Source organism: Hipposideros armiger, unplaced genomic scaffold (assembly GCF_001890085.2).
Source record: "Hipposideros armiger isolate ML-2016 unplaced genomic scaffold, ASM189008v1 scaffold_23, whole genome shotgun sequence".
Lineage (NCBI taxonomy): Eukaryota > Metazoa > Chordata > Mammalia > Chiroptera > Hipposideridae > Hipposideros > Hipposideros armiger.
In genome coordinates, this window is record NW_017731373.1 from 923,984 (window position 1) to 951,201 (window position 27,218).

Below are 27,218 nucleotides of genomic sequence, written 5' to 3' on the forward strand. Positions count from 1 at the left end.
TGATATGTAAAACATTTTGATAAATCCATTGAACTTAAATTCTTCCAATAACATGTAAACTCACATGCACACTTTTATTTTTGGTCATGTGTTTAAATATTTTCCTCTCTGCATAGTTATCTCAGGATAGGAAATGACATTATGCTAGTAACTAGTAAATTAACATTAAAATAATACCCTAAATTCTTTTATGCAAAAATGCATTTATAACATAAACATTCCATATATTAAGCTACAAAACACAATCTCACACTGGAGTGGACTTGCAATTCCAAATTTAGTCCAAATGAGTCAAAGACAAAAGTGCTAACAGAGCAAATCTGAAACAAGTTCATGGGGATTGGGCAATGAGTCATCAAAGCGAAATCTTTTGGAAACCATGCTGCCATCCTCTGGGATATTCTCTTTGTCTTCTCGATCACAGGTTCCGTTACAAGAGGATTTAGAAGTCTTGTCTTCAGAGGATCTTACTGTATGATCTTGACTTTGAGAGGAACTGGAAGTTTCCTCAGGGTGAAATAAGTTTCCAAAGTCCAATTGCTGTAGCCACAAATGAGAAAGGCAGATCTCTGCTGTTGGTCTTTTCCTGGAAACAAAGCATCAAGGGAAAATTGAGAACTAAAAATCAAGTTGGAAATGTCTGCAGTTCAATATATTTTTTATTTATTATGAAAATAACACATACTCATAGTACAGAAGGGAATGATAATAGGAAAATGGAGTACCTAGAAATTTCTTTAATTCTGACATGTACTGAAAATTCAATTTATCATGGGGCTTACAGTTGAAACCAGTCAAAAAGCTTAAGAATATATGTTAGCTTCACAAATAAAAAATTAGTAAAATTATAAAGTCTCTTGGGTTTACAAACCATTTAAAGGAAGATATATGTAATTTATAATATCTATTATTATTTTGTGTTCTTACAAGCAATAACTGCTAAATATGAAAACAAAAGCTACCCTTCAATGATGTTTATCTAACATTTTGAGTTTTTAAATTTTGTATTATATTACGAAAGTAATATGAAATGGTCAAATATCACAATATTTCAAAAGGAAGGAAAACACCTATTTATACTTAGAACTCCAGCCTTCACACAACCAGCATTACCATTAGAACACGTTTCCTTAGTCTTTGTTTTTATGTTCATTTCTTTATTATAAAAAGTTAATGTACTTATTATAGAAATTTTAGAATCTAGGTAAAAAAATATTTAACACAATGAAAAGTGCTTATAATCAGAAACAAATAATATCATTACTATTTCTACTAAATAATCAATTATGTCTAAAATATAACCAGTGAGAGTTTGTTTGGACTTGCATTAGCCAATAAAATAATTAACAAACCTATGAGTTGTTTTTTTTCTTAAACAGATAAGGAAACTGTGTCCTCTAGGAGATTAAGTAACCATCAGAACTAAAAGACCTGACAAGTAACAAAAGCAGGAACTCAGCTCAAAGCACTACAACACAGCTCCCGCACTGAGAACAGCCAGGCCATTTTAAAGTAAACAGGGCTGATCCTGGTCAAGAACATGGAAGTCAGCATTTTCGTTTCCTGCTCAGAAATTGCCAATGAGTGAGGTATGAGTCCTAAACCATAGTTTCAAGTCCCTTCTTTAGAAGGAGGTCCAAGAGCATCAGATCCTTAACGAGCAGTAATTTGTACTTGTTACATAACTATAATTAATTATTCAACTATGAACCATTCACAACAGTCTTATAACCAGCCATGTGTATTGTAAACCTTCTAGTTCTAATTATTTTAGGAAATTTCAGGGATTAATAGTAGATTGAGTGAAAAATATCCAAATATGCTCTTCACTCCAAAATTTCCTGTTGCATATTTTATATTTTCTACATTTGAAGTTATGAATTTATATAACAATCTCTCATAACACCCCTCTCCCATTTTACCTGATAGCATACTTATAATTTTACACCATTTCAGAATGTATGTTTCTTCATAGGCATAGGTTATTTTGTAATAGTATTTAAACAAATTAATGTTATTACTTACTCTGGATTTTTTACTAAAAGGCTCTGGATAAAGTCTGTGGCCAGCTGTGAAACTGATGAAAAACCTTCTGAATAATCTACATTAACTTGAGAAATATTGAGGTATGTTTCTTGGTTATCTTCTCCCACAAATGGGGATGTATGAGTTACCAACATATAGGCTATTATTCCAATATTCCTGAAAAACAAAAAAGGGAGAAGAGGGGAATTTAAAATGTGTGTTAATCTTAAAACTTTTATATCAAGTAAAATTGACACTCAACATATTCCTGTCCTCAAAACCTATACAGTTAAACTATAGACTTAGATTGCTTTTCAAAGTTCCTATATTAGTAACACTAAAATAACTGTGTTACCTCAAAGTTTGCCTTGCAAAAAAAGAACATGAGGTGAATGCATATGTGTGTTACATAATTATAAACATAATGTATTAAATATATATCATTATACCTACAGTCTGCCCTTCACACAGACACTTGTTAGGAAGTACACAAATCTGCTCAGAAAGCAGCATTTCCCAAGTGGTGCCCAATGACATAGTAATGATCTGTGGGACATAAACAGGGGTTTTGTGCAAACAGGGTCTGAAAATTTGGCAAAGCGCTAGTTGGGCAGGCAGATTTTTGTTTTCACTGCACAACTTTTTAGAGCCTTAAGTTATGTTAATGACTAGTCCTCGGCTCAGGAGCCAGGAAAAGACAATACATAGAGTACATGTTTCACTACTTATTTAGCCCCAGGCCCCGTTCTCCCTGGCAAACCCATTTCAGTGCCATGGAACACAGGGAATAAGTCTCAATGCTTCCACTCGGCCTATGGAGTCAGAGCCCCACTGTGGTCCCAATAAAGGTCCATTATCAGCTCCAGTTCTACTCCCTGTGATCTTCTCTCTGTGCTGGCCACAAAAGCTCAACGATCTCTTAGTTTATGAGAGTGCACCTTCTATGATAATATTCTCATAAAACCCAACTATTGCGGGAACCTGACCTCATTTTTCTGCTTAGTAAACACCTTCCTAGTTCTTCCAGACCTAGATCTGGTGCTTGTCTGCTGCTTCCTCCAAGCTTATTAAGTGGCATTTTAATGCATCATAGAACATGTGGTACAGTACTGTGACTGTTTTGTTCTTTTACTAGACTGAGCCTTCCTCCAGGAAAGGGATTTGGGTATTTATTTCTGTACCTTTGGCTCCAAGCCAAAGTGTTACTTAGAAAGAATGGACAGGTAAATGTTTTCCTGTGGCATAATAATGACACTTGAATAAAATCTTTTCACTTGAATAAAATCTTTTCAAGAAAGCCTTATTATTTACATTACCCTAGACTATATATACTACCTAAATTTTAATAAAGACATTTAGGTAACTAACACAATCTTACCACATATCTGTTGCTGTGGTAATAGGATCATAGTTCAGGATTTCTGGAGCTGAAAGAGAAAATAAAATTCAAATTCAATATAGACAAACTTAAAAACATGAAAATTACTTTACATTAAATTAAAACCAGATTTAATTTTAAAGCACTACTAATATAAGATCGATAGAAATTTAACATCATATTAATAATGCTGTGATCAGACATTTAAACATATCCAATGTTGGGCAAATTATATAACCACATGATTCAAAAGCACCAATAATGTCCTTGGAGTGACCACCAGCTATATAGTTTCTTTTCTTTTTAATCATTAAGATAAATCTCAGAAAAAAATAGTTTTGAAGAAATAAAATGTCAGAAGAATCTTTTTAAAATTTTATTTTATTACTCTGTTAGGAATGAGTTTGCATTATTTCATTGATTGATTTAAGTTTTTCTTTTCAGGGTAGATAGAATCATATGCATTTACAATGACATTATGAGCAAATTATGCTTCTTGGAAGTATTCTAGATTTTCAAGTAGATTAAATATCTCTCTTAAATGATCAAAAACCTAATTTCCAAAGCAATTAATTTCCCACTGTCTCCTCCCCTGCCTGAATGTTTTAAAAAGTGCAAAATAAATTGCCTAAACATTACCATAAATTTCAAATTAATAAAGTCCAAACTAGGATTTATGCTTCAATAATAATTTTTTTTGTTTCACAGTGTGGTTTTATAATTTCTCGAAGAGAAATTATTTCCAAAGCCAAAAGTTTTGTTAATAAAGCCTTTGAGTCATTATACATTGTCAGCTGCCACTGTACCACTTACAACCTTTTCATATACTTTTGAGAGCTGTTTTATCTAGAATTACAATAATTTATTCTAGGACACTATAGCATCTATTAGTATTCAAAAGTTAGTAATTTGCTTTGTTTTTCATTTTGGGAGAGTCAGCTGCCTAGCTGAGGAGCAACTGTTCTGTTTAGCTGTATCTTTTCAATGCTTGTTTGGGGATATCAATATAAGCAACAACAAAAATGTATAAAACGATTATTACTTAAATTAAAAAACTTTAAATTATTATGTTACTTCAAAATCTTTCATCTGCATAATTTAATTTGTTGATTTAGTACAATATTCCTAGATTATCTGATCATAGGTTTTTTTGACACCCTTCTTCAAAATCCTTTTACAAACCTAGATAAAACCTCCTATTTTAAAGCAGCAGCAACAAATAACAAGGAGTCCCGCTAACAATTCCTGAAAACTAAAGATATCTGTATTATCAGCAGCTTTAGAGCTGGGACCGGGACAGAAACAGAAGTGATGTGTATCCAATAGCCCGGCCTCAAAGGCAATCACGGGCCGCTTGATTCTGTTTGTCCATGTTCTCCTGCTTCCTAACTTCCCTTTCACCCATTTTTCTTTATGCACAAAGCCTTTACACACAAATATTAAAATTTTAAATTTACATGTCCCACATCCTGTGAACTGTTGTTAATGTGTCGATGATCCTACATCCACTACAGTCCATTCAGGTGTGTCGTGACCGCATTTCAACGCACTAAAATACTTGAACCAAATATATATCCTGGAATTAAATGTTCTAAAATACAGTTTTATATAGGTGTCATTTAGTTAATACATTTCAAAATGAGGTAGAAAATAAGGGGAAATTCTTACCTAAGTATTCTGGAGTTCCCATGATTTCCCGAAGTTCGCATGCATTTCCTATTTTTCGAGACATTCCAAAATCTACAATTTTTATGTCCCCAAGAGGGTATATGCTGCTCAATAATATATTCTGTGGCTAAAAAAGCACAACAAAAAGAAAATGATCAGTAATATACAACAATAAAAGAATACTGGTCTCAGATCAGTGGTAAATTAAGTGAAACTTATTGCTTGGTTATATATTTCACTGAGTCATTCATTAAACATTTACTAAACTATGTAGGAGGAACTATACATTCAGTGATAAATAAAGCAAAAAAAAATACTCTAAAAGGATTCTTGATTTGTAGGGAAAAGATGGATACATAGGTAAACTGATTATGAGATATAGAATACTTGGTAGTAAAGACTAATTAATTCTGCCCAAAAGAAAATCCAAGAAGGCATTGCAGTAGAGATTATGCTTAAGCGGAATCTTAAAGGATAAATAGGAGCATGCCAGTTAGAAAGGTGCTATGGGCAACAGCATGCAAGAAGGCAGGAGGGAACAAAAATGCATATATTTTCAGAAACAGAAAATGGCTTAGCACAGAGTGATGATTCTGGGTCTGACTGTTCCCAGGTTTGTAGCTTAGACAGTGAGATGCATGGTATGATGGTGTACAGATGGGAGATTGTACAGGAAGAGAAGAGTCCAATGTTCAAAAGTTAAGACACAGTTTGATTCAGATTTTAAGGTCTTTGAGTGGCTGTGGAGGAAGGATAAGGAGAAAGGATAATAACGTGAGAGGCTGAAGTGGTATCAGGAATTGGGAAAGGAGCATCGATGGTCTGGGGGGAGAAAAGGAGGAGCCAAAAGACCGAAAGCCTGAAGAGAAAGATGACTGATGGGAGCAAAAGAGTGAGGACTAGAAGGTTATCTTCAGAGATAGAGGTTGGAATTGAATACATTAGAGGAAGACTGTTTATAAGATGCGAAGATCCAGGATGTGAGAGTGGGATGGAGTGGAATGATTAAAGGCTTAGAACTCCGAGAAATGAGTTTTGAAGAGCCCCGTGATTAATGTGAGCTGCTCACACGGGCAGTCCTCTCCTCTCTGCCAGGACAAAATGAAGTCCACGCAGCACAAGAGCACACCCAGAGTGGCCGAGGCCAGAATGGGCTCACTGCTATTTCCTACCAGTACCGGCCTGCAATCATACGACCAAGAGCAGAGAAGGAACAGAGGTGCAGTGGTACTTAAAATCACATGCTACATTCATTACCTTTAAATCAAGGTGCACAATGTTATTCTGATGTAGATAATCAACTCCTTCAAGTATTTGTTTAATGAGTCTGATAATGTCATTTTCAGAAACCATTTCAGCCAGCTCAGGTAAACACAAGTTGAAAATTTCTCCACCTTCAGCACTGAAATAAAGTTCAAATAATAGGAAGTTGAAAAACCACTGACCTAAAAATGACACTTTTAAATACTGTGTAGCTGTTAAGTAAAAGACACACAACCATATAAACTTTAGTCTCTATATATACACATTTAAGGAGTAAAGGGAGAGAATGAGCAGAATCTTTAAGGAATAAACTAAATGACAACAATATTTCAAATTCTGGGTACTAATACTTGAATATTTAATAAATTGAATTTCTTCATAATTCAGTAACACTGCAATAAAAACAATAGCTAACACTATGAGCTCAGCTCTGCGCCTCCATTTTATTCATTTATATTTGGATATAAATATCATCTATTTTGATCCTTATGACAACCATATGGTAGGTGGTAATTATTCCCATTTTGCAGGTGAAAAAACAAGTACAAAGAAGATAAGCAATGTATACAGGCTGCATAGTAAAGCACAGGGCCAGGATCTGAATCTATACCCTATGCGCGAGAATCTGCATTCTTTTTTTTTTTTTTTTAAAGATTTTATTAGGGAATTGGGCGAGGGGACCAGCTAAGTTGTTGTTCTTCAATCTTAGTTGCAGGTGGGCGTAGCCACCATTCCATGTGGGAGTCGAACCAGCAGCCTTGTTAAGAGCGCCCTATCAACTGAACCATCTGTGCGGCAGCTCAGCTCAAGGTGCTGAGTTCAGTCTTACTTGTGGGTGGGCGTAGCGCACCATCAAACAGGCAATCTTGTTGTTACACCAGCTGAGCCATCCTGCCACCTGTTGGCAGCTCAGCGACAGCTCAGTTTGAGCACAGTGTCACTGGCCCATGTGGGAATCGAACCAGCGGCCCTGTTGCTCAGCACTCACACTCTTAAGCCAACTCTTAACCAACTGAGCCACTCAGCCAGCCCGAGAATCTGTATTCTTAACCAATATTCTGTTCTGCAGCTTCACAAAAAATATTTGGAGCCAGAACCCAAATCTCTCTCTCTTTTTTTTTTTTTAGAATTGAAAATCTAAAGAATGTTGACAAAGGCACAGTGAAAAATCCCTAGGTTTAGAATCAAATGATCTAAATTTAAATCCTAAATCTGCTATTTACCAGCAATATAACAAGGTCAGTCACTTATTTGAACTTTTCTGATTGTAAAAGAGAAATATCTTTTGAGTACTATATCTAAATAAATAATATAAAGTTTGTCAGTTAGACATCTTGTCCCCCTAAAAAAAAAAATCTAGATGGTTATTCAAATTTATAAGGTATGTTTGGTAATAGCTCAGATAAAGCATATTCTATGTAATAAAATAGGAACTCATTCACTCTAGAAAACACTATTTTATAAATTCCTCTGGTTCATTGCTATGTCCACAGTATTGAGAACAGTGTCTGGCATGTTGAAGGTGTTCAGTGTTTGTTAAATGAATGAGTGACGGAATAGGCAGTCATTCTTCAGAGCATCTCAAACTGAAATTCAGAAGTCTCAGTGATTGCTGAGAGGAAGAAGCATGTCATTATGTATGAGGAACCATGAGAAGAAAAAATAAGCAATGGGGATCATAAATTTCAGTCTCACATTGAAAGTCACAGGACTGACCCTTCATATCGCTTATGTAACTTGCAATCAAGTCATCTGTACAGAATATGCCAGTTAAAGGCTGAAGGGGTTTGCTGTTTTACACTTTGTTTATGATATTCCAGAGAAAACTGTGGGACAGTTGGTAAGGAACACGTGTGACAGCTCTGATCATGTATACTTCACACTTCAATTCCTCCAAACCTCTGCATCTCCCAAAAAATTCATGGCAAATTAACTTTGTCTCAAGGTATCATGGTAAAGGCAATCTGAGTATGAAAAATTTAGTTTGCTATAAAATTTATAGTAATACCTCCAAAGTAAGGTAGAGGAAGACAACATTACACAGTCACATTCATCTAAAAAATATATTAATTAATCTTTATGAATAGTTAATATACAGATTACCCCTGGTGGCCCCTTGGTCTACCTGTCAGATGTTCACTTGTCACAACCTCGTTCAAGGCTCCCTGAGGGAAAAGGAGCTCTACAGGCCAGGGTGCCGATGACACCCTCACGCCTTTCCTTTCTGGTTACATTACTTAGTTTTAACAAAAGAATCCTCTCAAAACACAAAGTGGTCCGCCAGACTAAACTGCTTGTGATTATGACTTTGTTCTTGTGTTTTCAGTTTCCTATTATATGCACATGTTAACTTTTAAAAAATAAATGTCATTTTAAAAACCTAAAAAAAAAAAAAACAAAAAACCACAAAGTGGTCCAAAGAGATTCCTTCAAAGACACTGCAGATAATTAGTACTAATGCAATTGTATGCAAATTAGAAAACGAAGAGATTGATACGTTAGATTCTGTTAAAATGAGTTCTTTGCTAAGCACTTTACAAGACATAGCTAATAAAAATTCAGATCCAATAACTTGAGACTATAACTATATAAAATATGGATTTGTATTCACTGTTTAAATATAGAAAATACTGGAAAGATCTAAATTCTTCATATATATAGAAAGAGATTTTGCTGAGCTGAGAAATTCATTCTTGAACACTACAAAAATTTAGGTACCAACATTTTACATTACATTCACTAGAGTTACCTCAGTAGCCCAGACCCTGCACTAATTTAAAATTTGAAATAAAACAGAAGAAAACAAACTGAGAAGTAGTATGTAAAGGACTTCCCAGTGCATAGGCATTGAGAGGGAGGAGAGCAGGTGGCTTATGGGGTACCTACTGAAATCAAGACTGTACACAGTGTTTATTCTTTTTTTTTTTTTTTTAGCTGAGCCATCCTGCTACCTGTTGGCAGCTCAGCTCAGGCTGGGACTCGAACTGCTGTTGCTCAGAGCTCAAACTCTTGAGCGAGCTCTTACCCAACTGAACCACTCGGCTGGCCCTACAGTGTTTATTCTTAAGTGAACCACTTGTTAGTTTAACATTTTACAAAATAAGCAGTTTCATTTACAAGTTGATTCTAGGCAATCAACTTTCCTGGTACAAAAACATACTGATTTCTTATAATATATAAACACACCTCTTTATCCTTAAGAAAACTGAATACTAAAATTAGGTAAATATACTCTCAAATTGAAAAAAGCAATGATGCAGATTACCCATAAAAAGGGTTACAAAGAATTGTAAAGAATTATGCATTTTTCTAAAACAAATACTTATTTCTTTATTACAAAATATTTATTTAATAAAAAGTATCAGAACCTAAAGCATACTAAACATAAATTTAGCTAATCTCTTCCAATTGTTGCAGATATTCAAATACATATTTTACATACTTGTAATAAATATGTCAGACCGTCATGCAATACCTATTTTAGGGTTACATGTCAATACTTTGGTTAACAAATGAGTTAGCTTAACCATGTTCTACCCCCACTGGATGAATATTTGGGTGTTTGCAACTTTTCACTGACTTGTAGGAAGAGATATATTTTACTTGTTATTGCTATAATTCCTAACATGGTGTTCTGCACATCACACCTATTAAGTGTAAATAAATGTGTTTCTTTAACGAATGAGCTAGGCCCACCTTAATGCAAGTTTACCTTTCTATTCTCCTTGGGTCATTTCCTTGGATCGGTTTTTCAAATAGATGGGCAAAATATTTAAGTGATTTCATTCTATTTGCCCATCACATTGTTCTAAAAATATAAAATGCATCAAATTCCTGTGCCATCAGCAAAGTATTCTCATATCACCACATTCCCCAAACACTGTGTTGTCATTTGTACAGTCTGTGCTCTTTAATTAATTTTAGTATATGTGGGGCAGTACATTTAGACTTGTGAAAATATCTGGATATAAACTATTTCCCTCTAATATTTTACCAACAGGAGTCTTTAGCAATTTTTGTCATCCTTCTGTCATCCTTATTCTTGACGTTTCAAGTCACCTATCACTCTCATCAATTAAAATGGGTACCATAAGTTTGCTTAAATTTATGAAATTGCATACTTACTATTCCAATACCAAAATGATTTCACTTGTATTTTCATAGACTTCATGAAGATTAATCACACGGGGACAGGACTTCGCCAATTCCAGTACAGCAATCTCATGCAGAATCTCTGCTCGACAATCCTGTCCTCTTCTTCTCTTTTTTAGAAATTTTGCAGCATACCCTTGACCATTGTATTTTGATATACACTGTCTAACCACAGCAAATTTTCCTCTGGGGAGAAAAACGAGAACAGTTTTAACTTTCCCATAAAGAACAATATTAGCATAACGCAAATATTGGTATACCTCCAACTTAAAGTCAATCCTTTCAAAAAAAATCATGCCAAGGAATTTATCATTGTTCTCTTAACTGCTCCATGTACTTTTATAAAATTTATAGTACTATCACATAAAAGTGAAAATGGCAAATGTAATAACAGGGTAAGACAGAATGATATTTGTTGTTCACTATTAATATAATACATTATCATTGTAGGGGGAGATCTCATTTGCATGCCAACTCCATGCTATACTCTTAATACAAATTATTGTGTTTAAGTATCACAACAATCCTATGTAGTAAATGGTATTCTGTTTTGCAGATCCCAGAGAGGATATCTATCTTGGTGTATTTCCAAAGACCATACCCTTAATAGGGCAACACATTAACTCTCTAATCAAACTAGCTTTTCCTCAAATACAAAAAATTAAAATGAACACAAAAATGGGTATTTGACATTTTAGTTTATTAGTATAATCACTTTGCCTTTCAACACCTTTGAACAAGCTTTGAAGCTTTCTATCATAATTTGTCAGTTGTTTTACCAGCAAATCCCTTACTATAGCTCAGTAGTCTATAAAGCCTGTGATACATATCAAAGGTATATCCATACTATGGAGGGTATCTAAGGACACTTCACCAGCAACTAAGAAAATTAATGGTCATCAATAGCTATGTACAAACATACCCATTACAACCATGTTTATCACTGTAGGAATAAGTATGTGTTTAACTTTCTCCAACACAAGTGCCCAGCATCTCAGCCAACTTTAAAGATACTGGCAAATGTGTGTATTCTCAGCCTATAGTCATCCAAAATCTAGTTTCCCAAAGACCTAAAGCTATTTTCAGTAATACTATTTTAAGAAATTAATAAAAGCTATTGACTGCCTACTCAGAAAAATGTACACATGCCCTGCAAGAGAAAGTTTTACATACAAGTCCAGAGCTTTTTAAAGTCTTGAAGCCTGTTCGTAACTCTTCTAAGCCTGAGTTCAGGGTCCAAAATTAAAAATCTCTATCTTAAGGCTCAAACTACTCTCTAAATACTAACAAACCAGGTATAAATAAAGGATCTTCAGAGAGTAACTTTTGTTCCACAACTCCTCTTGCCCCAATTTCCCTTAGGATATACTTCTAACATAGTATATCAGGTGCTTAGCAAGGAAAATGACGTTTAATACATTTGGAATTTGGATTTGGGGTGGGGGGCAAAATAGATTATATTTTACAGGCTATTCTCAAGGACCAGGGTGACAAAGATTCCTACTCTTTATTCCCCAAATTTCCTCCAAATTGGTACCAATGAAATACACTGGAAATTAAGCTGAAAAAGTATAGCTACTAATTCCAAAAAGAAAAAAAAAAGTGACCAAGCTGTAATCTGACTGTTCTACATTTATCAAAATATACATCGACTCAATAAATTTGCACGCACAAATCTCATTCTTTGAAAGAACTTTTCATTTATGATTTGAAGATGTTTAATTTTAACTACATATTTTCTTACTGCATGCAAAAGGAACATAAATTGATATTTTTCAAGCTTTCTGTTCTAAGCCCTACACAATGACTCCTCCCTTTAAGATAGTTTTTTAAGATACATTTTTTAAGACGTGCAACTTACTTATTTCTAACAATTCTTAAGATTTAGAAGCAAAAATCTGTCTAAAAGAAAAATGAAATTTTGAGTTTAATGAAGAAATCTACCTTGAAACTTAGGAAACAGAAACTAGTTAGCCAAGACCATTATCCATATAATCTGTAACACCAATTGTGACAATTTAGTTCGGCTGTAATTTTATTGGCTATATCCTCAAACCAGAATTTTCCCGAAACAAAGAGCAAAATTAAATAATAACACTTTTTATCTAATTGTTTCAGGTATTCTAAAGACCTTTTCTTAAACTATACAGTTCTCATTAATCCAGGGTAAAGGTGACTAAATGATATTGGTAATTATTTATTTGTCAGTGTTCACCACTAAGTAAAAGCCCATGAACACAGAGATCCTATGTGTCCTAACGGTAATTATAAAATCTACACTTTGCTAACGAACATAATAAAAACTGAAGTATCTGTTGAATGAATGCTAGTTATGCACCTACTATATATAATACATATATTGTGCTATTTTGAATCCTGTACTTAATAGCATTTATATTTTTAAACTTTATTTGAGATTCCAATAAAACTTTACATATATATTCATTTATATACTATTAAATAAGGTAAATCTTTTTACCATAATTATCAGATGACTTAGGAGAAAAAACAAGTACTTGATTTCTATTCTAAACTACTAATTGTGGTTCAGAAGTAACAAAAATGAACTTCAATACATAATGTTCCTATATCAAATATAACAGAAACATTTAAGAAAACTTAAAGCCCTTAACAATAATTAATTCATGCCCTAAAAAGGCGAAGCTGACTAGATTTCCCAGCAGTGAAAAGGTCTAGTAGTTCCCTTCTACATTCTAGAATAGACAATAAAATGTGAAAGGAGGGGGGAGGGTAAGCCACAAAGGAAGCTGACGTTTATTTCTGCATCTGCCTCACCCTTCTGACCACAGAAGGCCTATGAAACCTTGCCTCGTTGGGGGAAGAGTATAAAAAACTTACCCAACATGTTAAAAAACAGGAACAATGCAAAGAGTTTTGAGAATACCAAAAATGAGCTGTAAACTTTCACATGTTTTTTCAGTTTGCTAAAGCTAAATAAATTCTAAAACACTAACATTGTAAAATTAATAAAAAGCAACTGATTTAGAAAGATAACTTTGTGGTTCATATGCTAGAATTATACATTTATACACTTCAAAATGTCCAAGATTAAGATCCTAATTTCCATTTCACAAAAGTATAGAATATTAAAATTGGTAACAATATTGAAAGAACTCAAAGCAAGTCCTTGGCAGATGAAAGATCATGATTTCTAATTTATCATGGTTTATAAATTAGATATGTCAATATTTACCATGTGACTCATTAGCCCATGTCAATTAAAAGAAAAATATTAGGTCTCTTCTATAAAGATGTTAGAAGATGGGATATTAGAAATCTGAATTTGCTTTAATCAGATTATGTCAAGGGTTTTTGCTCTAAAATGTTAAAAAGTATATCTGATTCAAGTGAAGATTGTTATTTATGATGGCACCTCATTTGTAAAACAATTTAGAATTATTAATATTGTCCTCAAAGTTTAATTTCTCCAAAACCCTCAAAGAAAAAAATATTTTATAGACTTTCTAAATCCCATGATATCCCTTATTTTACAAAGTTAATTTAATAATTATGTGTACATTGATTCATCAAAATAGTAACTTAGAAAAACAGAAAAGAATGTCCTCTATTGTGTGTACTGTTCGAGGCACGTTCAGTTGCCTGCTCAAAGCAGTTTCCAAACATTTTTGCAAAAGAAGGAAACTTGGAGACATCTAGTCCACCCTTTCATCTTAAAGAAAAGGAAATCATACAACTTTAGACAACTTTAGATTCAGAGTAAAGATAGGTCAACTGACTTCCAGCTTAATCTGTTTTCAGTAATGTACTAAAAGATGCCATATGACACATATTTGAAAAGGTTGTTGAAAAAAAAGAAAGAAAACTAATGGAACCTTAGGCTACCTCAATAGTTTTGTTGTATTGTAGGCAGTAAGATATTAACAATACTGTGTCCATTCTAGGCCTCCTCCTTTTAAGACTTACAATGAAAAATACTGACACTGAAAAATGGTTCAGAAGAGGGTCACCGGACCAAGGAAGACTATCTGTAAATCAGGCCTTAAGATGTGCATTTAAGAAAACTGGAAACGTTTAGCACTATTCAAATATCTGAAGGATTTTCACATGCATATCATATGCAGCTATAAAAAGAGAAACTTGTCTATTGGGTAGATGTGAACAGAGTAGAAAACAACCTTCTGTGCTAAGAGGTGCCCACAAAATGGAACAGACACATTCTAAGGCGGTGAGTTCCCCATCACTGAAGCATTCAAGTTGAGGCTGGAAAATTATAGGAAAGACTGCTACGCCCCATAAGAATTATATTAGAAAGAACACTGACCGCCAAAGTCCTTCCAATGCAAAGATTCTATGACTATTCCATGTGAGATATAGGCAACTAAAAGAAAACTTATGCTTTCCTGTTATAATGCAAAGCAAAATATTTACAGATTTAGAACTATTTCTTAAAAACATTCTGAAAAGTTTTTAAAACTATCTTTTAATAGACTACTAAAACTCCCAAATATTTTGCACATATAATTAAATAAATATGCCAGGCATTATGAAACGTGCTTTCACATTTAGTTCTTAGTCTGATGAGGTAGATATTATCCTTATTTTGCAAGAGAAAGATTGCATCCAACATTTATCAAGTGAAAAAGCCAAGACTTCCCTTTACGCTCCACATAAAAGACCTCCAAGAACAGAATTACTTTTTGTGCTGCAGTTGATTTTTGTTTTCACATTGAGATTTTCAAGGATAAAAATCAATCACACTATTTTACTGTACATTTATCAATACAAACAGACTTAGCAAACCAGTTTAGCACAAGCCAAAATATTTGCCTCCAGAACTAAAATCTAACTGACGACAGAAACTGATCACCATCTCCCAACCCTTTGGTAAGTGTCTTTAACTTAAGGATTCTGAATATATAACTAGGTATATCTTTTATAACTTCCATATATATATTAAAATGGTAGTGCTAAATGGTCTCATAACCTTAAGTTACCCCTTGGACTTAAGTAATTTACACCTTGGTTAAGTCAAAACACATTAGTACATTAGTGCAAGTTTTACCTATAGAACATACATTCTTTGTCATACAAAATTATACTGTCAAATGTGAGTTAATTCTTTTTAATTTAGGAAAGAAGAGAATCTCCACATTTATTTTTTTAGCCCAGCACAATATTTGAAGATTTTTTTTTATTCAACAAAAATTTATATAGCACTAAGTACTTAACAAATATTAATTTAATCCTCACAACAATCATATGAGATAGATACAATTATCTTCATTCCCATTTCTCAGATAAAGAAACTACAGCTCCAAGAGGTATAGTAATTTAATTGAGGTCTCAGAGCTTGTTGGCAGTTTGCTATGCTAAACGGCCTCTTCCCATGCACAGGCTCAAATAAGAGCCCTGACCTTCTGTCAGGGGGCTCTGAAGCTAGGTGGGAAATAGCATATAAGCTCACTAACCCTCCACACATGTGATTTCCAAATCAGTTAGGTCTAGACCCTGTATAATAACAACAGAAGAGATGATGAGTTTTATATAACTATAGACACACAAGTCCAAAATATGAATTTAAGCAGCATATGCATCATAAAGTTTCCTTACCTTCCTAGTTCTTTAGATGTAAGTGTATAAAAATTATTAAAGTTTTCCATTTTTATTGGAGTTTGTGGACTTGTAGTTAGCAAGCCCGAAATACTTCGGCAATCAAATCTTCTCCTCGACATGTTAGATGACTTCTAAATTCGCTTCTTTAGTCACTTATTTTTACCTATTGAAAAAAAGAGAAGATACAAGATGTAACTTAAATGCAATTAAGAAAAAAATGTTAGACAGGATGTGCATTACATTACACAGCTCCAAATATAGCAATAAGATACAACCAAAAAGAAGATTTAAAGAGCAGCTTCATTCTACCCACAAGGGAAAAAAAAAAAAAGCACACACATAAACTGGTATCACCTCTACGGCACTTGAACTAAATTACTGACTTCTTTTCAGAATAAAACTACTACGAAAAACGTGTAAGACCGCCAAAATTCTTAAAAAAAAAATTATAATAAAATTTTCATACAAGAAATCACTCAATTTCATTTAAAAACTCTCATTCTTTAAAGTTGCATCTTCATAAAGCAAGATAATTAACACAGCAAGGTAAAGATTATTTGTTTTAAATTTAATTTTACATAGCCAAACAAGTTTGATGGTGAATTCACCTTTTGTGAGTTATACTACTGTCATCTGAATAACTACAAGAAATAGAATTTGTTTCACAGACTATCTACATTTCATTACTAAATTCAGAAACTTTCTTCGAGTTTCTTTCCTTGGCAGAACCCAGCACAGAGTCTGCTATGTACGAAGAGTTCTATAATTTGTTGGTTGAGTTACTGATCATACAGAAAGCCTTATTCTGGAGTCCTGATCTATATTTATTTGAAGCTCATATTTATCTAGAACTTTATATTTACATATATTCCATTTTAACATCAAAACTACAATTTAATATTAACAGAATCCATATAATAATATCAGACTATATATTTTAAGATACTTCTTTCAGCTATGCCTAGCTAATAAAAGATCCAGCATTATTCTTTCAGCACCCTCTTATAATAACCCCTAGGCTGTTCCTTCTCTGCCACATTTTCCTCTCCTTATTTTCTATCTGACATACTGTTTATCTTCCTAAATCCAAATGCCAGTTATACTCAACTTAGCAAATAAGCAGTGCAATTAGAGTTCAGTGTTTTCAGCTTCTATATTTTCTTGGATTTATTCTTAAATCGGCAAATTTTTTTTTCCTCGAAATCTCTTAAGTCTTTGCAGAAACAAAGCCCTAACTAGTTTTGGGGCCAGCTAACTAAATTATGTAACTTCACTAACTACTGTGCTGTGATGGGCTGAATTACGTCCTTCCCCTCAAAATTATTATGTTTCAGTCCTAACACTTAATACCTCAGAAAGTGAGTGTATTTGGAGAGAAAGCCTTTAAAGAGGTGACTATGTTAAAACTGAGATCATTATGGTGGGCCCTAATCCAATAGGACTGGTGTCCTTATAAAAAGACGAGGTTAGGACACAGAATCAGAGGGAAGACCACGTGAAGAGAAGACACAGGGAGAAGGCCATCTATAAGTGAAAGAAAGAGAAAGGCCTCGAAGAAACCGACCCTACCAATACTGATGACAAATGTCTACTCTCCAGAACTGTGAGAAAATAAATTTCTGTTTAAGCCACACAATCTGTAGTACTTTGTTATGGCAGCCCGCACACTAATACAACTACTTAAAAATAAATACATAAATATTTCAAATGTATAGGGAGGGGTACAAATATTATAACACTTGTTTTTTCAATCTTATTCCTTTGCCATATTTTGTTTAAAAATAAAAAGACATAGTTGAAGTCGGTCCCTTCTTTTCCATCCCCAGTTTACATTCCCATTAACACTGGTGGGAGGGCTTATCATTTATTTCCTTGCCAACATTATCTCTGTTCAGATTTTTAATTTTGACTATTCCAAGTGTGATGAAGGTAAATGGAATTTTGTGATTTACTTTGCATTTTTCTGATTAGTAGTGAGGAAAGCTTCAACTCTGCTGCCTGTAAAGTATGCACAGTAATAGAATCTATCTTACAGAGCTCTAAAGATTACATGTTAAAATACGATAAATTCATGCAGGATGACACTGGTACAGTGCTAGTCATGAAACTATATCATGATTCTTCAACACATAAATATTGTTAATATTCTACGCACTCCCCTGTCATTGTTGAGTAGCTGTACCCTGTTTCTGTATATAAAATTCACCCAAGTTAGCTTAAACTCAACTCTTAAAATTTTGTCTTTTTAATTCTGTTTTGATGAACTATGTGTTTTTTCTTAGTTCTGATGGCACCCAGTTTCACTGGTCACATATTCCTCTCTGAAAAATCACTATGGTTACCAATTTCTATGCTCAATGTATTTCTTTTTTCAGATCATCTCTAGGTTTTTACAATTTTTTTCCCCTAAATTTAAAAGTCTGTGAATATGCATGTTTATGATCCATTTATGGTATATACATATATACAAAAGGAAGGGATATACTATATCATGGATACAAATTGGGCTACATCCCCAACACTGTTCATCAGTCAGGCCTTGTGAAACATGAAAACAAGAACATATCAAATTTAATCAGAGAGAGAGTACGTATATAGGCTCTTGATTCTAAGATGTTCACCTCATCTAGAGGCTAGAATCTAAGATGTTTATCTAATGCTGTAATGTATCAGCTACAAAGTGATCTATTCACAAGAACTCTAATAAAACTAAGACATATTTTATGAATAAGTATTTTTTTCTCTCAAGTTTCAAAAGAATCAATATGGGTCTTAGATATAGTCAAAGATTTATGTTCAACAAAGATTTATAATAGAGAAAAAAATAAAACACTTGTTGAATGAATGAACCCCAATGTCCAACAATAGGAAAATGGTTAAATACACCTAAATAATAGAATATTATATACTCAAAATTGTGCTTTCAAAGTATCATTTTGGCTGCCAGGTCTTGGCCGAGAGCTGCTCTCAGGTTTCAGATGCCGGGCAGCCACGATGTGCTCTGAGCCCACTTCCAAATGTGCTTGCTAGTCAAAATGTGGCATCCATCTCCCCAAGCTAAGACCTTAACTCCAGTAAACCCCAAAACTTCTTTGATGTGGACATCGGAGGTGAGCGAGTTGGTCAAATCGTGTTAGAATTGTTTGAAGATATTGTACTCAAAATTGCAGACAATGTTTGTGCATTGTATATTGGATAAAAAGGCATTGGAGCCACCACTGGGAAACCTCTCCATTTCAAAGGATGCCTGTTCCATCGCATTATTAAGGTATTTATAAGTCAGGGTGGAGACTTCTCAAATCAGAATGAGACAGGTGGAGAAAGCGTTATGGTGAAAAATTTGAAGATGAAAAATTCTATTATAAGCTGACCAGGAGGGTTTATTGAGCATGGCAAGTACAGGCTGCAATGCAAATGGTTCTCAGCTCTTTATCACTCCTCATTTGGATGGGAAACGTGATATTTGGCCAAGTAATTAAAGGGATTGGTGTGGCAAGAATTCTGGAAAACGTAGAAGTGAAAGGTGAAAAACCTGCCAAATTGTGCATTATTATAGAATGCAGAGAAATGAAGACAGGGGATGATTGGGGAATACTCCCAAAAGATGATTCTGGTCATCCAGATTTCCCCAAGGATGCAGATATAGATTTAAAAGATGTAGATAAAATATTATTAATAACAAGATTTAAAACACACTGCAAATACTATTTTCAAATCCCAGAACCGGGAGATGGCTATGAAAAAATATACAAAAGTTTCAGGGTACGTGGAAGGTTAAAAGGCTGCTATTGAAAAAGCAGATATAGATTGAAGATGCAACCTGTAGCTTTAAGCTGCATGCTGAATACTGGTGCTTGGAAACTGAAGATGTCAAATTGGCAAGGGGCAACTGACAAGCTGTTTGGAAACTCTTGAAACAGACCCATCAAATACCAAAGCACTGTACCATAGAGCTCAAGAATAGCAAGGATTAAAAGAATACCATCAAGCAGTGGCTGATCTTAAGACAAGCCCAGGAGACAGCACCAGAATATAAAGCTATCCAGGCAGCATTGCTGAAAGTCGGGCAGAAGATAAAGGCACAGAAAGACAAGAGAAGACAAGACAGCATATGCAAAAATATTTGCTTAATAAAGAATTCAGTTTTGCTTAAATATTATACACTGAGTGTATAAAGGCAATAAGAAAATTTAAGGGGTTTTGTTTATTATATATAATCCCTAATGTGTATCCTTTGATACTTCAGTTCCCCATAGAGTTCGGGAATACTCATATGGGTCCACTCTTATTACAAGTGTTAGAAAATTTAAAAAAAATCATTTTTAACTAATATTAAGTAAAAAAGGAAGATATAGAACTTTATAATACAATATGATAATTTTGTGGGAAAATATAAAAGCAGAAGAAAAAACTGGAAAACTATGGCCAAATGTTAACCGTGTTTTATCTTTGGGTGGTAGGATTATGGCAGCATTTATACTTTCCTGTGTTTAAGTTATCTACACTAAGCAGGTACTACTTTAATAATCAACAAAAATTAATAAATGCCTTTGGGTAAAAAAGATGACTATAAATATATATGATGACTCTAAGTGCAGAAACTCACCCATGTGCAACAGCAAAACTTATCTCTTTACACATTAATGGTTTGCTTGGCTGGATATTCTAGAGCCATTGTTGCTCAGGTTTTTTCTTAAGGCCTCAATGTTTCCTCTGCATCATATAGAGCAGGTGGTGTTCATTATCCAAGTATGTCAGTCCTTATGCAGAGACCATATAAGTATTTAGAGTAAATACTAAGCAAGAATTAATGTCTAGTTTAATAATGCAGAGAAAAAACAATTAAAGAAATTATGAATTAATATTATAGTTATACTTCTATATATAATAAATAACAATTTGTACCCTTAAGACATATATGCCTTTATTATGACTCACTTGTGAAAATCCAGACTCATCCTGGGACCCTTCCAAAAAATATTCAACATGTGATATCAAATATACTCTTCAGTATTAAGTTTTATAATACCTATTATTTACTTACATTAGAAGGAAAAAGAGCTTAGTTTTTTTTTTTTAAAGGACTGAAATGGATAATGATAATACAAATAGGGCTTAATTACTCAAGCTATTTAGTAGTATTTCCTAATACAGGACATTGGCTTGTTTTTGTTTTTCACCCTAACACATTTTCTTTCCCTCCCATGTACTGTTGGTCGTCATAATGAATGACTACCCCACAAGCATTTGTATGACTATACATGGAGCTCAAAACAGCACAGGGCAATCAGCAGTTTTTAAGATACATGTTAATACAAAAATCATTTTTTGAGTTGTGATACATTTCACTATGATTTTGAATGTGCTGGAACACAAGCCACATCTCAGAAAAAAGAGCACATTTTTGAAGCTTGAACCTTAAACCTATCTACTTATTGCTAATACATTACCTATATTACAAACCACTTTAGGCACCCATATAGCATCCCTCAAGCGCACTTTCCTTCAATTTACTGTGCTTGAACCAGCTGCCACAGCCCAGATATTTTTCCATTTCCTCTCCTTTGGCCAATTTTGCATATAGTGGAGCATGAATGACACTTTTGTCCACCAGGCTCTCCACAAACATCTGGCTGCCTTCATATGAGATTTAGACCTTGGGTACATGAAGGTTATGCAGTCACTCCTTGCATTTTCTTAAGTGTTCCACCAAATTCTCTTTAACTGCAACAAATAATCCCAGACTTTTCCTTGTTTTCTACCACAGTTCACAGACCTATAACTGATTCTAAATTACCAATATGTCTCACTCCATTCGAAATTCACTTCATAACATATTATTAGGCTATAATAATAAAATAAATCTTAATGGAGTTAGGTAAATTTGTGCGTGCGCATGTGTACACAATTATAAATACAATCAGGCACTAGAAACAGTTAAAGCCTAACAGAAGGCAAGACACAATTAAGCTTTCAATTACACAGTACTGCTAGGAATAATGGCATCTCAAACTTATTTTCAAAGATTTTTTTTTCATTAATCACCATTACAGTAATTACAATAAGCATCCAGGTATGATCAGTGAAATAAGGAACAGAAGGCAATGTTAGGCTTGATGTGGGCCATAACTTACTTGAAGGGAGAATGCAAATGAGATCAAAAGTAAAACAAGCAAATAATCCCTAAAAACCTCTAAACGCTCTATTTTAAATATATTCATCATGACATTCATTTCAAACTTATCAAGCAAAAATGTTTTATAAAAATAGATTATATCATATGCAACAAATGAAAATATCTAGAGAATTAAATTGTCAGCTTTGATCTCTTCACTAGCTCCCCAGTACCTACAAGCTAAATCTTACCGCATCACACACGAAAGCCCTTGAGGCCAGAAGCACACCAGCTTCATTTCCTGCCACACTCATACCTCATATTTTGCCTCGACATCTCTGTTATATTTTTCTGCCTGAAACATCCTTTCTACCTTTCCTTAAATGGCTAAATTTTCTTACGCATCCTTCATATCTCAACACAGAATGTCATCTCCCCCCTGAAGCTTTGCCTAAAATCCACAGGTTGGGCTAGGAGTCTTTTGTTTATGCTTTCAATAGGAGGACTCTTGACATACCTTTTTACCTCAACATCTAACATGTTAGACTGCAATTATGTTAGTGTATAAAGGGCAGTAACTATTTATTTTTGTGTCTAAACTCCTAGCACGGTGTCTGGAACCTCGTGTGAATTTTTAAAATGTTCGATGAGTTGAATGAAGAATTATGAAATACAGAATCATTTATAGGTATATCTTATCTCATCAAGGATTTCTGCAAAACTTGAGATCCATCTTGAATTATAGCATTGGAAGCTCAAATGCAGCTAGTCTCTGCTTAATTCAGTATTTGGCTAAATAAAATAAGGTATATTTTAAATTATTATTAGAGAATTTCAATTCTAAACAGGATAGCCAAAGTCTGGAAATAAGGGTAAACCTTGTTTTATCATATATTGTAACGTAATACCAACAGACCATTTGTTGTTTTGTATTTACCTGTTTTTCTAGACTATGGCCACCTGTTTATATGTAAATACCTACTTCAGCTAAGAACAATATTTTAAGAACTACCTCAGTTAGGGAACTCAGGTACAGTCCTGTCAAGGACTGATCAATCTAGATCTTCATGAAGTAAATTCGAAAGGCAATGGGAAGCATCTGAGGTCTTACAATGGAACCTAGGAACCACGGTTTTGAAGGAACTCTCGCTATTATATCTGTTTGGTCCTTAGTACAATTAAAATTTGGACAAGTTTAATCTCTTTAAGCCATAAGTGTCAACACGTAAACTTATTTTGAGTCAAGAATTTTCCTATCAAAAAGGGAAAAAAAGGCAATAAAAAGCAAAGTGAGGTACAAGATTACAGAAAAACAGCTCCTTTCTACTTTGGCATTTATAGCTACCAAGTTTTCCCTAGGAAACCTATGAACTGAAGATGTATTTATCTAGCATCCATCAAAATAAAGGGAGAACTTGCTGCTAGTGTGGCAGAAGGATCACTTTTAATTAGTCATCAATTAGAAGTAAAGGTATTGGTATAGGCATAGGGATGACAATGATTTCCAATTTTAAGAAAGAGTTTTTTAAGATTGAATAGAAAGCGTAATTCAAGAATTTAATCCTTTGAAAGTCACACTAGGAAGCCAGGTAACTGACTCTCTAGTCCAACTAGTCTAATGTATAGTAAGTACCCAAGAGTTGAAGTCCCAGGTAACACCACTAGGCCTGATTCTGTGCCAGGACAATAAGGCCTAGTGTCCTCTCTTCTGCCTTCAGAAGAAGAATCAAACTTTGTAATTGTGAAAGAGTATAGGAAGATGTTGCAAAAATGGAAATATAGTGGGCCAACAAACACACAGTGCTCATCATTAATCAGATGAAAATTTAAGTTTCTGTTGTAAAATAAAGTACTGTTTACTTATAGCTGAAGTACTGTTTATCCAGCAACTATTCCAATGCAAAATGGAATATGATCCTTTATGGATTAAAGATGAAATTACCATCTAACTGTTAATATTAAAATTTTTAAATGCTTAAAGTATAACTATGCCCTCTTTAGGGGAAGAAGTTTCAAAGGGTCAGGGTGCACCAAAATATGTTGCATATAAATATTAAAAGAAACTGACCTGATTAGATTATTGGCATTGAAGTTCAAGATTAAATGTATTTGGGGGAAACAGGATATATAAATCAAAGACATTTTTAAAAATTTTAACCAAATGTGTCTTGACAAATTTTAACATTTATCATAACATATTTAGATAAATGTTTGTAAGTTAATTTATAAGTACATTTGTTAACTGAAATATGCAAAGAAATATCCTTTGATTATAGTCTACCGCAGAATATAAGCTACTTAAAAATGAAATTATTGTATTTTGTCATCAGTTTTGTGGCAAACTAAAGCACCTAACACATTTAAAGTTTTCCCAAGTGGAAAAGGAAGCACATAAATGACTGTTAATGTTTCTGACACAATCAATACCTGCGAAAATGCAACGGAATTCTTAAAACAAAAACAAAAACAAGAATCCATCAAAATCCTTTAAAAGTAGCAAATCTAAAAGCACTGTTCTTTACTGCCAATTTTATATACAGGAAATATGCTCTACAATATAATCATATGTGCAATTTTAAGACAATTTTAGGATTAAGTGAAAGTGTTAGCAATGGATTTCCTTGATTTCTGGGTTTTAAATTGGGGCTCTAAGGTTAACACAGGAAAATTTTGATAAGGAAATTCTCTTATAATTATCAAACAGCTTCAAAACAAATCTTTTAAAATATGTTTAAATGTTTACTTAACAACAGTAAAACATTGTTAGTGCAAGCTTAAAAATAAAATTTTTTGATTAGAAACAGTCCATAAAACGCCTGTATCTTCTTCAGACTTGTCATTATGTGCTGACACAGTGATCAGTCAAGTCTCAGCTTTCCATAAAAACTGATTCTATCTTAACCAAATTGTAATTCACTATTCAATGAGTCCAACAGAAACAGCAACCATTCTGTTTGTACAAAAAAGGCCTTCAAATTATTACACAAATTTTACTTTTAAAACTCAAATATATTGCCATTGCAAGTATATTTCACTTCAATTTTGGATCCATAATTTAGAAAGATGCTCTAAAATGTATATGTATCTAAAAAATAAAGCAACTATTTAATAACAACTCCAATTATAATAATATGAGAAACATTTTAAAATACTGAACATCTGTTGAGGAGGAGGAGGAGGTAGGGAAGAAGAGAGGTCTTAAACTAGGGCAGTTTCTACGGACCTGCTTTTTCAAAAATATATAATTCTGTGGGTATGTGGTTTAATATTTATAACACAAACATTGTAGAAGTTGAAAACTACTTCTGGACAGTTCACTATAAAACTATAAAATGGTGTATCAATGAGAAAGTAAATTTATCATCATTCCCTTTAATAAAATTGTGCTTCTGGGCTCGAAATGCCAGGTTACATATGCTGTCACTTGTCCAGTCATCTCTGTTCACCAGGCTGTCTCAGCGCACGTATTCTCAAAGTCCTGAGAACTTCCAGGGGCCGTATCATTACCAAACATCACTGCAGGTTCAGGGGATCATTGGTACCACAGATAAAAACATTTACATTGGCAATCAGTGAATGAGATACACAGACCTCATACTGAAATTTGATCCGTAAATGGTGGATTTAAAAAAAAAAGTTTCCTCTTAATTTCAATTTGCAAATTGATGTCGGCGTGCCTCTAGTCTCATCACAAAAAAACCAACCAACCAACCAAAAAAAACACCAAAAAACCAAAAAACCACACAGAAAGAATATCAGCTACTGGTTGCCAAAAAGTCTGTTTCAACTTTGTCTCTACTTATCTCGCTAAGGAAATTCAAATGAAGCCCTTTTCCCGATAATAAAACAAAGAGCTGGGTAAATGTCAAATCGTAGCCATCATGTAGTTAGCTGTACAGTTTGAGGATAGGTCGGGTATACTTAAGTGGCTTACATGGCGTCAAAATAAAATCAGAGCGCTTAGAATCACTGAAAACAACTGCAATTCGTCTTTTCTATTGACTGACTTAAAAACTGTTCACAAGGAGTAACTGAAAATGCCCCACAAGATGAGCACAAACTTTCTCTACAGGAAAGGCAGCTGTGAGCAGGACGTGTCCATGAGCCCAGATGTGAACACGTCCAGCGCCCACACCACGTCTATGAAGTCGGGACCGCGTCGGCGCGACGTGGTAGGGACCCGAGCGAGTGGTCACGAAAGGGGGCCCCCGCGGACGCGACCCCCGGAGGGCCGGGGCCCCACCAGGCTACGGCGCGCACCCGCGCGCGCGCACACACACTCGCAGAAACGCGCTCTCCGGGCTGGGAAGGGTGTCGGGAGGACCGCTGGCCTCCCCGCGCGCCGTACTCCAAGGAACCGGCCAGGCAAGGGCTCCAGCCGGAACGCGGCGAGGGGCCCGGGGCAGTCGAGCTACCTGAGGGGCGGTTGAGTCCGAGCCCATCTCCACCAGGCCGCGGGTCCGAGGGGACCCCGGATCCGCCCACACCTCCTGGGCCCCTCCTAAGGTCCCCTCCCAACTTCGGGGTGTCTGTACTGAAGGTAAAGGGGGCTGGTCCAGCAGTACCGAGTCGTAGTCCCAAGCATACCCGCTAATCCCACCAGGACCGCGGACGCGCGAGGAGGAAGACACGTACCGCTCGGGCCGCAGCAGGTTCTCTCCGGGCTGGCCCCTCCACGGGGGCTCCCGTCCCGCCCCACGCCGGTGGCTACGACAGGACGCGTTCTCCAGCTGTAGCCGGGTGAGGCGCCAGGTAGCTCCGAGCGTAGCAGGACCCACTTTTACTCTTCCGGGCAACGGCCAACAGTTGTGACCGGGCCTCCTGTGAGGTGGCTCCCAGCGACCGCAGCGGAGCCACTGTCCGAAGCCTACAGTTGAGGTTTGAAAACTGCAGTCGCGTTGCGGGGCAGTGCTGTATGCTAGATCCCACCCCCCTGGATCAGGACTGCCAATCCGAGCGCGCGTGGAGGGGCGGGGCTGTCACGTGACAGGTGGGGCTGGGGGGCCGGCCGGCGGCGCGTGC

The 27,218-nt window shown here is 35.1% G+C and overlaps 1 protein-coding gene and 1 pseudogene across 1 annotated transcript; one reads left to right on the forward strand and one right to left on the reverse strand.

Moving 5' to 3' along the window:
• STK17B (serine/threonine kinase 17b) lies at positions 1–27,102 on the reverse strand. The gene is made up of 8 exons (XM_019635766.1): positions 26,832–27,102; positions 16,079–16,244; positions 10,460–10,672; positions 6,329–6,473; positions 5,072–5,198; positions 3,404–3,452; positions 2,026–2,202; positions 1–586 (listed from the first exon to the last, which is right to left on the reverse strand). Exons 2-8 carry the CDS (start codon positions 16,198–16,200, stop codon positions 307–309), a joined length of 1,113 nt encoding a protein of 370 aa, XP_019491311.1. The 5' UTR covers positions 16,201–16,244; positions 26,832–27,102; the 3' UTR covers positions 1–306.
• LOC109379261 (peptidyl-prolyl cis-trans isomerase D pseudogene) lies at positions 19,117–20,212 on the forward strand (annotated as a pseudogene).
• Positions 27,103–27,218: the final 116 nt, after the last annotated feature.

Bases quoted from the DNA above. Each gene is read 5' to 3' on its own strand.
- STK17B (XM_019635766.1), bottom strand. From the start codon at position 16,200: ATGTCGAGGAGAAGATTTGATTGCCGAAGTATTTCGGGCTTGCTAACT. The intron at 6,474-10,459 runs GTAAGTATGCAA...ACTTTATTTCAG, and splicing joins ATCATTTTGGTATTGGAATA to TGCTGAAGGTGGAGAAATTT. The intron at 5,199-6,328 runs GTAATGAATGTA...GTGCTTTTTTAG, and splicing joins TTGTGCACCTTGATTTAAAG to CCACAGAATATATTATTGAG.